Source organism: Trachurus trachurus, assembly GCF_905171665.1.
Source record: "Trachurus trachurus genome assembly, chromosome: 12".
In the NCBI taxonomy this organism is placed as follows: domain Eukaryota; kingdom Metazoa; phylum Chordata; class Actinopteri; order Carangiformes; family Carangidae; genus Trachurus; species Trachurus trachurus.
In genome coordinates, this window is record NC_139908.1 from 3,301,041 (window position 1) to 3,318,533 (window position 17,493).

Below are 17,493 nucleotides of genomic sequence, written 5' to 3' on the forward strand. Positions count from 1 at the left end.
TCGAAGCAGAGACGACAAGATGGTGGCGAGGAGGAAACGACTCTGCAGGTTAAAAACCACGATTCAAGAGTCTGTTGTTGTGAGGCGTTCAGGGACCGTGATTGAGGAGAGGAGAGGAGAAGAGTGACTCAAATATAGATGCTGCCCTCTTTTTCCTTCGCCGTCAGCATCCCGCCGGATCAGGCTTCTTCCTGTGAAAGACAGAAAACAGAAAACAGAACAAAAGCTGAAGAAAAAAGAAACGAGGGGAGGGTCGGGTCGGTGAGTGAACACGACTGATCTGTCTGCGTCCTCACGTCCACATCACTGGAACACGCTCCGGCTCCGCTGTGGCTTTAATGGCACTTGATGCAGACCAGTTCGGCAGCAGCAACACAAAGGAGGTCTGTTGAAGTGTGTGTCGTGTCTGCTGCTGCTGCATCCTCAATATAAAACCTGAAACCTGCCCCAGAGAGCGTTTACTTCAAAGACACTCGGCTCACGCTGCGTCGGTGGACACAGCGGCTCAAAGGCCGGAGGCACAAAAGAACCGACAAAGTGGATCCTCAAAAAAAAAAGAAAAAATATCATATCAGCACACTTTTCTCTCAATGACGAGTGAAACCAAACATCTGTGTCCTGGTCCAGATGTTACTAGTCTACAACTCCAGCTGTGAGGACGGCGATAATAAGGTGTCAGGGGAGGACAGGAGGACGGTCCGTCTTTATCTGACACCATTTCCAATAAAAAACTAAAATGTTTCCAAGGTAAAAAAAGTTACAGCTGAATAAAAAAATAAAATAAAAGATGAGCATCTGTGGTTAGTTCAGGTGCCTGTAATAAAAAAACAGCAGGAGAGTTGAATATCTGCATCAGACAGTGTGAAGTGTCCTTGAGCGAGACATTGAACTGGTGGCTCCTGATGTTGCATCATCACTTTGTGAGTTTTAATATGTGAGAGAGCAACTAGAAATCTCCTTTGACTGTTAATGTGGTTAGTTCAGGTGTTTGTTTTCACAGTGGGACAGTTGACGACTAAACAACAGCCAGAAAAGTTTATTTTTTTATTCTTTAAATGGCTTAAATAAGTTGTAAATAGACGAAACGGTCAAAGTGTGAACGGAGCAGGGTGAAATTATCTCTGTGCTTCAAAGAGGCAGGTACGGTGGCCCTGAGGACTCAACTCACTGCAGCTCCACAAAACACATCAAAGACTCCAACATTCAGAAAACAACTTCATCAGTTTGACAAAAACTCACGACACAACAGAAGTGTGATGATGTGTATGGTCAATACCATACAAATACCAAACAAACTCAGCTTATTGTCAGACCCACTAACAGGAAGCTGTCTACACAACTTCTAAAGTCAAGAAGAACAACAACTAAAGGCCCCAGACTGGTCCCTCACTTTATTGTGTCCCCAGTAACACAAAGTTGTGTTGGGAGGTTTTGCAGCTCATTGTGTCTGTGTGTTTTCTTTAAAGGGACAACGAGGAGTTTTGGAAAAGCGAAGCGTTTTCACACTACATTTATGAGCCTCCGCGCGCACCGTACATTTCTTTGACCGGGCGCAAGACGGACTCATGTTTTCATTCATCAATAATTAAAGTCAGAGGTTCAAAGAGGTTCACATACCACCGTAGTTCCGACCATAAACGGCGATGCGGCTGCGTTATTCTCATGATTCGCAACGAAGGAAATGCTGGTCGGCTCGACCAGCATTTCCGCCACCACTAATAATAACAAGATAACGATAGAGACAGAACGATATATTTATCGAAAATGGGCTCATTAACAAGTGTGGGTAGCGGAGATTCATCCACATTAACGTGAGACTTTTTTATAACCGAATAGAAACTCCTCGTTGTCCCTTTAAAGGTACAGATGTTACTGGTTCAAATTTGCGGACTTCACGCGTGGTCCACGCGAGACGGCACAAGACTCATGCATTTTTTTTCTTTGGCGAGACAAGAGGTTTTAATGAAAAGCCTCAATGTGCCAAAACAACCGCCAGGTGGCATCTGTGAGAACGGAGGACGACAGGCGGATGACTCAGTGATCTGTGCAGTAATCCACAGCTTAAACTCTAGGCTATTAAACTAGAACTAACTACTGTATACACTGCCTAAATCACAGAAACTATTGTAATATGATAAAGCCTGTCTTGCTTTATGACTTGATGATTATGTATCACATATTGCCGCGATTAGGAGTGGCGCTGTTCATGATACAGAATACAAGAGGATGAAAGGAGAACTAGCTGCAGACAGTAAATAATATAGTAGCCTAGTTTTTCAATGACAAAATGTAACGACGGCAGCTACAGTAGACTATAGCCCACGTCTCACTCTCTTTTTTCGGTCATCTGTCTCGTCATCTCCAAAATGTGTTTTTAAAATGAGCCAACTACAGTACTGTGCAGTAGTGCCGCAGATTTCTCACTCCGCACCTTGTTTGAGAGTGCAGCTGGATGATTTCTTGTGAATGAACGGGTCTGTGTCACTTTGGGGCTGGGCGATAAAACATAGGATAAATAACTTTCCCTCGATAGAAGACGCGGCCGATACAAAGTGACACCGTCAGCCATGCAGCCGGCCTGGACTTTTTATTTTTAATTATGAAGGATCATCTGCGCAAGGCAAAGATGATAGCATCAACAAAACACGGCGTAACACACGCGGCTGTATGGGACAGGCTTTTATTTAATTCAGAACAAACCGCTTAGCAAAAATGGAAAATATAGTCTATAATAATTAATTGATCTGTTGTTTGGCCACTGTTTGAAAATAACCCGAATTATGAGCAAATAATCTGATCCAGAACAGCAGTCATAATCAGACTTCTTCTAAATAAACCTAAACATTAAATAACTGGGTCAGGTCGGACCATGGGGTTATTTTTTCTCTTCTTCTTCACAGGAGAAGAGGAGGTGCGCTGTGCTCACGGACGCGTTGATGTTTTGTGATTTATCTGCTGCCTTGACTCTGCCCTTTATACATGTGCGTTCAGATTAACAATAAGACAAGCCATGGTTGAGTTTATTGAGTTTTAGCTGCTCAATCTCATTGTTTCAAAGAAAAGGGATTGATTTTTATAACGAAATGAAACGAAAACAATATTATATTGATACATTGTTGTAAAAAAAATCCAAAAGAAACGAAAATGAACTAAAGAAAATAACTTTCACACACACACATTAAAACAGTGCGATTGGTTGAAAGCTGATAATTAGCCATGTGCTTATAAGCTGATTGGCCGAAACCAAGAACAAAGCCGCGTGAATGGCCAATCGCCATGTGTTAACATTTCCATATTCCGCACATTCTGTGACAAACTGTAAACTGTTTCTTGTCTGTAACAACATCTATTGCACGTCTGTCCGTCCTGGGTGAGGGATCCCTCCTCTGTTGCTCACCCTGAGGTTTCTCCTGTTTTTCCCTGTTAAAAGGGTTTCCATGGAGTTTTTCCTCAGTCGATGTGAGGGTCTAAGGACAGAGGATGTTGCTACGATGCCATGTGAAGCCCTTTGAGACAAACTGTTTGTAAAAACGGGCTATACAAATAAAATTGCCTTGCCTTGCCTTGCCTTAACGGCCGACATGTAAATCAGCTGTTTCGATGGGCGTTATATGAATAGAGATGTTAATGTGGTACTTTGCACATAGCCTCCTCTTCTCCTGTGAAGAAGAAGAGAAAAAATAACCCCATGGTCCGACCTGACCCAGTTATTTAATGTTTAGGTTTATTTAGAAGAAGTCTGATTATGACTGCTGTTCTGGATCAGATTATTTGCTCATAATTCGGGTTATTTTCAAACAGTGGCCAAACAACAGATCAATTAATTATTATAGACTATATTTTCCATTTTTGCTAAGCGGTTTGTTCTGAATTAAATAAAAGCCTGTCCCATACAGCCGCGTGTGTTACGCCGTGTTTTGTTGATGCTATCATCTTTGCCTTGCGCAGATGATCCTTCATAATTAAAAATAAAAAGTCCAGGCCGGCTGCATGGCTGACGGTGTCACTTTGTATCGGCCGCGTCTTCTATCGAGGGAAAGTTATTTATCCTATGTTTTATCGCCCAGCCCCAAAGTGACACAGACCCGTTCATTCACAAGAAATCATCCAGCTGCACTCTCAAACAAGGTGCGGAGTGAGAAATCTGCGGCACTACTGCACAGTACTGTAGTTGGCTCATTTTAAAAACACATTTTGGAGATGACGAGACAGATGACCGAAAAAAGAGAGTGAGACGTGGGCTATAGTCTACTGTAGCTGCCGTCGTTACATTTTGTCATTGAAAAACTAGGCTACTATATTATTTACTGTCTGCAGCTAGTTCTCCTTTCATCCTCTTGTATTCTGTATCATGAACAGCGCCACTCCTAATCGCGGCTATCAGGCTGTCAGCATTGTCCCCAAAACGTCTGAGCAGTATTTAGTACGGTGCTGCCACCTAGAGGAAAACAGTTGTGGTGAAAAGTCACGCGATCACGCGATCCTGCAGTGCAGGACAAACCCCGCAAATTTGAACCAGTAACATCTGTACATTGAGTAGGAATTACTCCCATCTAGCGTTGCGGTTGTAGAAATCTCTGCTGTCTGCCCAATTTCAGGTGAATGCAGTATGAAAAGTACGATTATTTTCATGCTGCATTCACCTGAAATTGGGCAGACGGACGACAGCCGCTGCACGTAACGGCATAAACAAGCCTCTATGTAAACAAGTGTCAGCATGAGGCAAAACAATACACGTGACAATATGTTGTCATGGTGATGTGGTATTGTTTTACCGGCTTTCTCTGGATTTCTGTGACTAAAATGACATCTGGTTTGTTAGCGACGGCTGTCTGCCCGACTGCAGGTGAATGCAGCATCAGTGTAACGCTCCGTTCCTCCTCACTGCGTTACCGCGGTGACTGTTCACAGACGTCACCTCCACCTGAGCCGACAGCTCCGGTGTCTCCGCTGAGTTTCCGTGGTTTCCTACCGTCACGCTGCCACTGAACGTAAAAACATGGCGACACCACATGGCACACTGTAAATTCTAACAAGTTGAGTTTACTTAAAGAAATTTAGGAAACCGATTACCTTGGGAAAAGTAAGTAAACGAACTTAATTGTGTGAAGTAGTGTGAAATTATTATATTTAAGTGAACTGTACTTTTTTTTGTAGTTGTGAGAACTTAATGTATCTTAGTAAAGTTAAATTCAAATCAAGTTGTTACAACTCAAATACTTTGAGTCATATTAACTTAATATATTCTGCCAAAACAAGTGGGCATCACTTGAAATTTGTATTACACTTTACTTGAGGTATTTTAGTGTAATCCACTTCAATAAAGTTTACAGGAACTCAATAAAGATAAGTCACATAAATTGAATATACTATGCAGTGGGCAGTACTTAAACTTAAGTAAAGACACTTAACAGACCTTAGTTTAGCTAACTTTAAAATAAGAATTCACAAAATGGCATTATGAACATGTTTTTTTTTATTTCAGTATTTGTAAACAACAATAACAACATTCAACATGCTGTTCATTCTGAAACTTCTCTAGACAGAGACCATCAAAGGTCAAGTTTGGCTGAACAATTTGCAGGTGATAGATAAACAAAAGGTCAGACCATCTCTTTAGCACCACATAATACTTAGTTTTTAATGGGGTTTACCTAATTTGAACTTTATCAAAAAATTACATATACTGTACTGTAATTTGAATAATAGTACTTGGCCATTTGGCAATTTTTGTTTATACTGCGATTAATTGTTGAGCCTTAGTCCAAACCCTTCTGTTAGTAGAAAGCCAGGCCAATCAATGCAGGGGAGAGAAAACGGGGAATAAATGATGCTAACCAGTTAGAGGCTAATCCTTCCCTCTAGATTCCTGATTGGTTCAGATTCCTGCTAAATTATGCCTTTCTCTAAATTATTTCTTCAATATTATGTGTTTGTGAGGGAGACTGAGTGTAAGAGAGTGCAACTGTGCGATGAGTGTGCGTGTAAGTGAGACAGAAAGTGTATGTCAGTATGAGTGAAAATCAGTACGTGATGTATGACAGAATGAGTGAGACTTAAGAGTGAGAATGAGTGTGACTAAGGTGTAATGATTGGTCTGGATGTAAGCTAACAGAAGGCTTTTGATTCACAATGGACATTTTCCTGAACGAACAAACAGACTTGGCAACATTTAGTCTGTAAAAGTTTAAAACCTGAATAAAACCTGATTGAAACCTGATAATTAAAACTGTATTATTACATAGAACTGTACTTGTGCATACATAAGTCAGCTCTTTAACAACTTCGATATATTCAACCTGTGTTACAGAGGCACACTATATTTTAATACTAAACATCACATACTGTATGCTCTTTTTCAACAGTTTTTACTCACTGGAAATTATGTAACACCTGCGCTGATGGCAGGGTCATGTGACCTGCATAAGGATGTCTTCCTTTAAACTTTTTTTATGCTTTCAAATCGCAAATGCAAAAACAGCAAACAAATACAACAAGCAGGTAGCTCAATAGATAGTGATAGGTTTACTTTTGGTCTCCATTAACCTTTTTTATACTGTGGGCTCCCCAAGTACCTCCTCCCTTTCTGCAATTATGAGGTAGCAGTAACTTCACACCCATAATACTGAACCAGATGAGTATGGAATGAAATGAGGCTGAATAAAAAGAAAAAAATCAAAACACTGCCATTTTTTTGACAGTTATTGTGACAATTGTAATTTTTTGTTAGAGGGATCATTCTCACTGTGTTGTGTATCAAACATATTTTCTTATTTCTTCAGAAAACAATATGGAGACCTCTGCAGCTCCACAAAAAAAGGCTGTCACAGTTTCATTATCAAAACGTAAAAAAAAAGATGCAAGTAAAACATAATATTAAATACAGTAAAAATAAATGCATGACTTATTCAAAAATGTTTTGTTAACTGTTCAGCCTCATCAAACTCACACTCATTCACACATCACACTTTTGTAGACAACCAGTATAGCTATCCCTAGCCCTAGCCACAACATCTAGGCCAAAAGAGCATTTTTTAATGTTTGCAGTTTTGGGCTGAGCTTTTGTTGTCCGAGGTTCAACAATATCTTCTGGATGAACTCAAATGTGTTCTTCATACCTTTTGGGTAATCCAGATGGAGTGCATATATTAAGCCGAACAGAAGACAAATTGCTTGAGAGGTTGTGGGAATCTCATCCATGACAATGTTTCCTTCAAGGATGATTGCAATGCTGTTAATCACTGGTGGAAGGTCCTCAGACATGACTCTAAGAACCCCAACAGGCACCTGGGTGACGTCATCTACAGTGTCCGAATCCTGCATTCAAAATAAAAGAACACAAATAAATTCAGGTAGGATGCTAAGACGCACAGTTATAGTGTGTTCACTTTGATGTGCCTGCACAAAATCACATAGAAGAAAACACAACTCTGGAATACTGTCTTAGAGAGGTCTTTAGATTATGAGCAGGTAGAAATGGCTGCATTTCAGCACGAAGCCTGCACAAAAAGCATTAATAAAAACAACAACAAAAAAACACTATACAACTTCATCTGGGAAGCTCAGATTTGGCTCAAACTTTGCATGCATTGAAAATCATTTCAAACATAAATGTGTAGTTGCAATTTAGTGATAAAACCCTCTAAACCAAATTTTATATCAGGAAGAAATGGAAATAAAACATTTTCACCATAGACTAAGATGGGAAATTGCTTTCCTTCAGCATCACATGTGAGACATCAAATTTGTTTGTAACTCCCAACCGATTAAAAATATGTCACTTGTTGTTGTGACATCCCCACTTAAATATGTTTGGTTTGCAAAGTGTGAATACAGGCTATAATACCTAACTTGATCTTAGTTTGAGGGATTTTGCTATTGGCTTTTTGCAGTCCAGGTGCATTAGACTTAAGCCCTGACAACATTTTTTTTCTTAATATATATATATATATATATATATATAAATATATACACCAGACCTGAACAATGCTGTTTTTTTTCTGAAATCTGAGAACTGAACCTGAGGTCTGATGATGTCCTAAAATGTGCACTGTACGATGGTCATATCATGATCATTATAAATGTACTTACTAGACATCTGAGGAAGAATTCGTCGGAATTATCTCCAAGATACAGGGGCAGACATTGCAGGACAGCAGTGCGTGTTGCGGTGATGTCATTGGTCTAATGGAAAAAATGACAAAAAACAATAAGCAGAAGACTATATGAAAGCAAACTTATTTGGGGGAAAAAAACATGTCTGTGGATCTATGTGTGCTCTAGTTACAACGTTCATTATAAACAATTACTTGTACTGTAGTAGAAGAAGTAGGCCTAGTTGAAGCTTGCAAGCACACTACCATAAGGTGGTAATGATGAAGAAATTCAAACACTTACTTGTGTATTGATTGGCTGGAGGAGGCGATCAATTGATTGGCCGACAGCTCCTTTTTTGGATTTGAAGAGGTCAATGAGACGAGAGGTATGGTGGTCCAGAGCTTCGTAGAATTCTTTCTTGAGGTTCTTACTGGCGACTCTGTAGAACTCGGCAAACACCTTAAGAAACAAAAAAACACATCCAAAGGACTCTATTTAGCTAACTACTCCTATTTGACTGTCACATACAATACATTTCTCAAAAAGTAATGACTAGATTTACTCAATGATAAATCAATTAATCATTCAAACAATCTAACGAAACAGAGTAATTTACAATGAAAATAATGATTACTTGTGTTGTGGTTCAGTATAGTGCAGTGTCAGTGGGCGATACCTGACTTTCTGTGAACAGCGCAGGCCAGCGTTCCATCATCCTTTTAACTGGAGGCTGTTCCTCCACGATTTCTTTACGTCGCAAAGAAAATGTCTGGTCCATCAATGTCTTCACATTGGCTGAGTCCGGAAGCCTTTTCTTTGCTTCACTTTCAAGCTGTCTTCTAACAGACTCAAGACTATCTGCATTTTCACCATCAGGAAAATTTGGCAAGAAATTTGTCTCACTTCTTTTTGGCCTTTTTATGTTACTACATGATGGCGCTCCTTCAGGGAAATCCCTAGTCCTCTTGTTGCCATTCACCGTGACGTCTGCCATTCCAGATCTCCTCATTTTGGTACGGAAATTCCCCATCTTAAACTTTATGCTATTTTTCCATCCACAGTATCCAGTGGGGGATCCAGCTTCTTTCAGACAGGGATGTTTTGCAATCAGTGCAGAGGCCACTTCTTGACAGTGTTCCTCTGTGGGGTATGCTGTGTACTTGTACATTGTCTCTGCAAGTCTTTCTAAGATCACATGTTTCATGTCCCGAGAAACATCCATCCGACTTCCATCCTTCATATAGGCAAGGTCTCCCTGTCTCAGTCGGAAATTTACATCCACAGAGAATTCTGGAACATCAAATGCAGATGGCCATGGATCCGGCCTCATCAACTGAGATTTTTCTTCACTTGTATACAGTATGTCTGTGTCAGATGTGCTCGGTGAGGACAGTATGCTAGAGACTGAAGAGAGGGACTCAAGACTTACAATTTTCAGTGTGGCTCGATCTGGCAGTTCTGACACATCTGTCAGATTGCAGAGTGCATTGTTAAACAGTGGGTCTTCAAACTGTAGGTTGAAATCATATGGTAGTGCCAGTTTAACTTTCAAGATTTCCAAAAGAGACTCAAGGTTGTCTGGTTTCTGATCAAGACTGATTCTTCTAATGTCACAATCAGTGACGATGACTCTGATTGGCCACTTCTGTTCCATAGTCCTACAAAACAGAGAGCCATAAAATTAGTGCGGCTAGCATAATATGTAATGTTTCAAAGAAACAAACAACGTGCCTCTGACTCTGTATGCCGACAAAGGAAAAACATCATTGAATTCGGTCAACTGAGAGGCAACCAAGCCTGTGCTGCTTTGTGTCAATTCATAAGCACGAAGATGCTCATGATACCATGCAGTCATTGGTTTGCACAAGAAAACAATGTCTGCATTAATCACTAGCACTTGCTTAATCTGTCTGAATTCTGGAAGCCCTCCACATGAACCTACAGAAACCACCATATCTGCAGCGTAGTTTATTCCATCAATATTGACAGACACAGCTGACAGGACTGTGTTTTGGAGACCACATCTTTGGTGCAAAATGTCTTGAATGTTCCCTGGGAGGGAAGAAATCATTATGCTCTTTACTTTGTTTGCTTGGAGTGCTGGTTTGAAAAATGAAGCACAGTCCAAATGGTACGCCATCATCTTTTGATGTCGCCTTGCCAAAGTTAGGGGAACATTTTTGAAGTTCTGTGTTTCATGGATGACTTTTTTGAAGAACTTGTGTTTCCCTTCAAACCTCATTGTCCACGTGTCTATGAGAGGTCCAAAGACTTTTGTCAAGTGGGGATAATGCTCAATATAATGATGCTTTGGCCGGAGTCTGCAAGCTGGAAAAACATTAAGTAGTAACTCTCTGTGCTCTGATAGTTTAGACTCTAAATAGAACAAAGACTCATCTGTGAATCTCAGAGATACAGCCAATTCAAGCACATCTTTTAAAGCCATGAGCACCTCCCACGTCTCATCTCCCTCAGGTACAAGATGCCCAATCATTAAGGGAAGCAATCTGATTAGACACCAATTTTCATGGCCGTTTCCTCCTATTGTCTTCTTTGAGGCAAATGTCTTTGGAACTGATTGAGGTTTGTCTGTTTTGTCAGAAAAGGAATATGGGAATTCTTTGATGGCCTGATTTAGTGTCTCAAGAGAGATGTATTTCTTTTTTATCAGATCTTGGATGCACAGGTGCAGTTCAAATGGGACCACTCCCTCCAAAAAGTCATGAAGAATATCTGGAGGAAATCCATCTACAGCATGAAAATATTTCAAGTTTTCACCAAGTACACATCCGCCTTTGACTCCACAATGTGCTACTTTAGATGGGTCCTGCTTCACTTCCTGAACCTGTCTGTCATGGGCATCTTTGGTTCTCAGCATGTAAAAACCTGAGCTGACATTTTTAGTTTGTATTTCTTCTCGTGTGGCCATACAAAACCTGCACATTCTCTCCACAATAAAGCTCTCTTGAAATCCCGCCAATGCATGGGCAGCCAAGTTATCTGCTGCAACATACAGCACAGTCCCCTTAATGCTTGCTCCCAACTTTTCAACATAAACTCCATTCTCCTCAAGTGATGCTAGGTCTTCAATAAGTGGACGTAGGACTTCATGATACCCCTTCTCTTTAACGGTGTTTACCTTGCATAAAACAGCCAACTGTATGGCATGAAGGGATGAGCGGTACTTTGGGTGTAGATTTGCAAGAACCCAATATACTGCGCACAACTTATGCTTCTTCTTAGATGTTCCAAGTGGGTTTGCAACCTCAAAGTCATCAATATACAAACCCAGGGCGATTCTGAATTCGTCTTCTGACAAAATGGCATTTTCACTAAAGTGAGAACCATCCCTATAGTTACTGTATCCACTTTCTTTAGAGCTGCTGGTGGTGGTGAGAGCCTTGTCTAAAACATCGTCTCTGCTCAACAGTGCCTGAAGCATTTTAAACAGTGGAATGTAAACTATATTTTGACCCTGCTTCTCAGTGACAAACTCCACAGGTTCCACGACAGGAAATTCTTTCACTATGTAAGTTGCTCTCCTATTGGAAGTTGAAAGCGAGCCTCCAGCTGATGTGTGTTTCAAAAATACATTTGTGTCAGTCACTGCACAGACTACCTCCTTAACAACAGCATTATCAATATCAGGATAATGACGTCTGAGTATCTCCTCAACCACAGAAAACATCAGGGGTTCTGAAAGTTGAAATACCTGTCTTATTTGCTGGATGATTTCTTGGAGAGCACTTTCAGATATGTTCAGTATTGTCTGCATTTTCAGGAAAAGTGAGGCCAAGTTATGCTCAAGCTGAGAGTTGAGGTCATTGACATCAACACCAACATCTGTCAGATCATCTTCTTCTAAACTAGTGACATCTTCAGGTGGGACAGGTTCAGCTGGGACAGAGGTGCTCTCCTCAGTGCCACAGAGCTGCACAGCTATTCCTGGTTTGAACTGAAGACTAGATGTAGAATACTTCTGGTCATGATTTCTATTTTTGTGTGTGTTAAAAGTAGAGTAGACATTTGTCTCGAAGTCACAGTCCAGATAGGGGCACTGCACTTTTTGCATCAACTTCAGATGCTTGCGTAAATGAGTAAAAAAATCATTTTCACCGCAAGGTTCATTAAACTCACACACTTGACAATTAAATGTTTGCACAAAATCTTTTTCACTGGCCAACTGTGAGTGAAATCTGGATAAATGAACCTTCAGGGCATTAAACGATTTGAATGTGCAAATACACTGCGGATAAAGACATGGTATTGGGGAGGTTCTTGTGAAGCCACCATGCTTTAATCTATAATGCTTTAATAGCTGGCCTCTTTTTGGAGTGACAAAAGTGCAGAACTTACATGTCCACTGCATCCCTCTTCCAGTAGACACCTGAAAAAAAATACAGGAGAACAATAAATTAGACTAAAAGAGACAGTGACCACCTATCATAATGTCTATTGTTGAAGTATTTGGGATAAAAACAAGTCAAATAAAAACAAGTGTAAAATGTATTATAGTAAACAGTTGTCTATATTCTATAAGACAATACCAAAAAACTTTGTCACATTTATCATCATTTTCTTACAAAGGTTTTTAATGTAATAATTTTGCAATGGTGGATAAAAAACAATAAAAATGAAATAAAAATTATTAAGTGACAATACCGTCTGGAAAGGACTGGGTCCAGTCTACTGAGAAAGCTTCTTGTCAACAAAGCAGCAGTGAGGATGGAGGTGCAGTGGGACAAATAGCTGCGGCTGCTGAACTGGTCTGGCTGGGTAAAATGGTTATCTGGTGGCCAACACAGTCTTGGTGACCGAGGGAACCTTAACAGCCACCAACTTCACGGCCAGAGACACCACCTACGGTAGGCTATATGGAGAGGAAAAAAATAAATGTAAAAAAAAAAGGATAAAATAGTGCTATTTTAACAGTCATTTTTAACAGCCATATGTATTCTCATGTCCTTCATATTTAAGCAAGATTAAATAATGAACTGATTAATATTAAAATTTTGTATAATAAAACAGATGGCAGTTACTATGAAAAACTCCTTCAGACAAAATATATTACTTGAGGATAAGCATTAAGGATAAGCATTAATAATTAATCTGACCTGCATTTTGAATTTCTAAATGAAAGCAGTACCCACCTTGTCTCCTTTCTTCTGTGTTGGTTTGTTGGTTTTAGTATGTATCAGAGTCTCACACCACCTGCATGAAATAAACACAACTGGGTAAAGTCACTAGTCAGTGTCAAGTGTCACCATTAATCAAAAACAATGTAGTTATTCAATGAGAGTCAAACGATGTTTTATCTAGGGTTATTCAACATCTGTGTCCATAATTTCATTTTAAGGTGCTTTTCCTGATATCCCAAGCTAATGGAAGCTTTACTTACTGAACGGTCTGATTAGCAGTGAATTAGACCCCAGAGTAAACGGGGAGGCAGCTACGTGAGTGTAATGTATGGTAGTGGCGGCTATGATGACATGATATTTTAGAAGAGTACAGCCCTGGCTTCTCTGCTCACCGCGGCTCCCGTTACTGGCGACGCACTCCAACGCTTCACTTGGACAGTATTTCCCTTTCTCTAACGTTACTGGGTCAGTTATAACTGCTGTTAGGAGCAGCGGGCGTGTACTGAGCCAGAGAAGAAGCGCCTAGTTACTGTAACCGTAACTTAACTGACGTTACACACACAATGTTTACATCCCAGCACGAGCATGACTGCACGGAGCCGAACTGCGCGACACTGAGCCCCTCCCCCACCCCACACACACGCACACATGCACGCGCGCACGCGCGCGCACACACACACGCACACACACACACACACACACACACACACACTTTTCCCACCACAGCCTGTTAAGCTAAACTAACTGGTTAACTCAGAAACATCAGAATTAAAGTGGCGCGCTGCTAACAGACAGGAGTACCAGGCGGAGACATGTTAGCACTACACTGGGGCTCCAGGCCGAGTCAAAGCACTTTTATTCTGCCCATGCCCATGTTGAGCTGCTGCTAACGTCTGCTCTGTGAACCCGCGGGCAGACACACACACAGGCTAACATGCCAACAAAAAGTCGCGGCTTTCTTCCAACAACTCTCATTCCAAACATTAAATTATATTGGCAAGATTAGAAACAAAAGCTTTACACTTACCGAAACCAACGTTAGAGCCAACGTTCCGTGAGAGCAATGGCTTTGACGACCGCTTGCTTGAGTTTACCTCCAGTAGTAGATGCGCGCTAACCGGAAATGGACATGCGCACTGGGTGCGCAGCTCTGTAACTAGGTCTCATACCACAAACCATGCTACTCAATCAGAAAAGTCAAGTTCATATAACTTAATGAAACAAGTATGCAGGTAAAAAGTGCAGAAAACTCGGTGTAAGAAAGTAAACTTAAAAAACTAGTATGAATTAAGTTAAATGCACTATTTCATCTTTAGTCAGGACATTGTTTGCATTTACAGTGCAGCAGCACCGAGCTTACCCGCTCCATGGAGATATGAATGATATGAACGGCTCATTCAGAGCTGAAAGGAACACTTCACTTTGTTGATGGGGGGGATTACTGATTAATGAAAAACAGACTTTTGAACGAAATAATCGATTTTCGTGAATAGATAACAGGAGAAGTTACACAATGTCCCTTTACTGTGCGTTCACACCAAAAGCTTCCAAAGCGTCAAAAACGCCGGAAGTCAATTCATTTTCAATGAGAGCCCGGCGACATTGAGCGTCCAAAGCGTCAACAGGCGTCGCCGTGCTTCCAAAGCGTCCAAAGCTTCCAAACCGTCCAAAGCGTCACCAGATGAGAAGTTGAGCCAGGTTTAACTTTAGGGTAATGAGCTATGACGCGGTTAAGCGGCAACCGGCAGCAGCCTGTCAGAATAGAGATGTCCGTCGGCTGCCTTTTTTTTTCTTTTTTTTGTATTTCGGCTCCCCAATGACCAGCGCGATCGAACTTTGACGTCAGTCACGTGACGAGCGGCCAAAGCGGCTGAAAATATTTGCCGTTTTGGAAGCTGTCTTGTCTGACGCCCACCCTCGAGCGTTTTTGACGCTTTGGAAGCTTTTGGTGTGAACGTACAGTTAAGCTTAATCTGAAACTCAGTTGTCCAATTTCTAAGGCTCCCGCAAATGCATCTTTCTTTTCCTGGATCTGTCTTGGTCCAACGTATCCCATGATTCATTGCACACTGTTAAAGGCATAGTTCAACATTTTGGCAAATTGGCCCATTGCCATAATAAACCCCTATAGTCTTAGCAGAAGGTTTGTTACCTTTAATTGTCGGTGCAAGCTATTTTTAGAACGGCGGAGCAGAGCCGTGAGCTGCTCAGAGCTATGCTACGGAGGCTCATTTTGGGATTTCTTGGTTTCCCTCATCAAACTCATCAAACACACAATCCAACAACTCCACAACGCTCTGGTGGACAAGTTGTGACCTGCACATTCACCACGCTTTGAGATAATAACACAACGTTACCAGACAGAGTTGTTTTAGAGGGAAATTCAGAGACTGGTTGATGAAAAACTGTCCCTGAAGGCAACGTGCATCAGCGGTTTTGCATGAATTTCCCTCTAAAACAACTCTGTCTGGTAACGTTCTGTTATTATCTCATAATAACAGGTGAATGTACAGGTCACAACTTGTCCACCAGAGCGTTGTGGAGTTGTTAGATTGTGTATTTGATGAGTTTGACGAGGTGAAACCAAGAAATCCCATGAGCCTCCGTAGCGTAGCTCTGAGCAGCTCACGGCTCTGCTCCGCCGTTCTAAAAACAGCTTGCACTGACAATTAAAGGTAACGAACCAACTGCTATGACTATAGGGATTATGGCAATGGGCCAATTTGCCAAAATGTTGAACTATCCCTTTAATGAAAACAAACAACAGTAACAGAACCTGAGGAAAACACACTGAACCAAAGGTTCAACTGTCAAAACTTTAAACCTTTTGATTTTGTGTCATTTCTCAACAGATTGCTCTAGGCCACGCCCCCAAGACATCTGAGAAACCAAATCAATACAACTTTATTACCGTCGTCAGTGACATTGACAGTGAAGAAAATAACTTTATCGCTCTGTTTGAATCACGGAGCCGAAGCAGCTTCAACAGCTCATCATCAAACATTTACATTAAAACACACACACACACGGCTTAAGTATGTAATTATGAGAACATACAAAGTGTCACGTTTCGCACACAGGAACAATCAGCCACAATCAGATATTGACACACACAGACACACACAGACACACACACACACACACACACACACACACACACACACACACACACACACACCGTGTCTCCGCTGCAGCGTCTCCTCCCTGAGGCAAAGTCACTTTCAGCTGCGGGTGAACTGTTTAATTAAGATACTGCTTATTAACGACGGGCCGGGCCATCCCATACAACCACTCATTACAATGTTCATCAAACTCCTCACTCAGAAATAGCAGCACACACATACACACACTAACACAACTACACACACACACACACTCCGATACAAGCAGCTGACAGCTGCCCGTTCACTGTGCAGAGCTCCGTCCCTCTGAAAGCCTCCGCAGGCCCCTGAGGGACCGTGGCTGCCAAAAAATGACACACTCACAGGTGCTGGTGACTCACACATATGCACACACACATTACACACACACACATACACACACAGACACACACACCATCCGCCTGCCTGCCTGCGATGACACTCTCCGTCTCCTAACGCTCACAGATTCTCGCCTGTTGAAAATGTCTGTGTGAAAATAGTTTGCATAAGAAAACATCCTTATATAAGAGTCTTATGTAATCACTGCTCATAATTATTGTTAACACGTATGAAGATGAAGATATGGGGCCCTAATTTCTTGGCGCAACTCACGGGGGCGCAGCGAAGCGAGCCCTGACGCAGCTGGCGCAGTGGCATTTTCCTCCAGTGCAACAAGGTGCGCAGCGGATTCGGTAAATTGGTGGACTGCTGTGCGCTGAGATGGGAGTGGTCGCGCAGCAGGGGGAGGTGTCGACAGATTCGCCGTGGCGCAGTGACAATTTGTTGCCGATAGACCGCGCGGAGAGTGCGCCGAAAGCTCGCCAGCTCCAACCTGGTCTAATGTCAGCGCAAGGCGAAGCGCAGCCAGCGCAGTGGCAATTTGACTGCCCAGCGCGCAGTGCAGACACGTCACCAAGACCTCACAGGCAGATTTCCACACTTCCAGGCACATTTAAATGCAATTAATAATAATAATAATAATAATAATCATCATCACAATAACCCCTATTTATTGTATCTGAATCAGCACATACACCTATATCCAGTGTTGGGGCTCGTTACTCAAAAAAGTAATATATTACACATTACATATTACTCTCAAAAATAGTAATGCCTTA

At 41.5% G+C, this 17,493-nt stretch overlaps 1 protein-coding gene across 1 annotated transcript; it reads right to left on the reverse strand.

The window, feature by feature from the left end:
• Positions 1–179: 179 nt before the first annotated feature.
• LOC310995023 (uncharacterized protein) lies at positions 180–9,081 on the reverse strand (the record flags this gene model as incomplete). Its single annotated transcript, XM_083983952.1, has 5 exons — positions 8,774–9,081; positions 8,398–8,556; positions 8,092–8,184; positions 7,243–7,317; positions 180–191 (listed from the first exon to the last, which is right to left on the reverse strand). The coding sequence occupies exons 1-5, from the start codon at positions 8,873–8,875 to the stop codon at positions 180–182; spliced, it is 441 nt and encodes a 146-aa protein (XP_083840078.1). The 5' UTR covers positions 8,876–9,081.
• Positions 9,082–17,493: the final 8,412 nt, after the last annotated feature.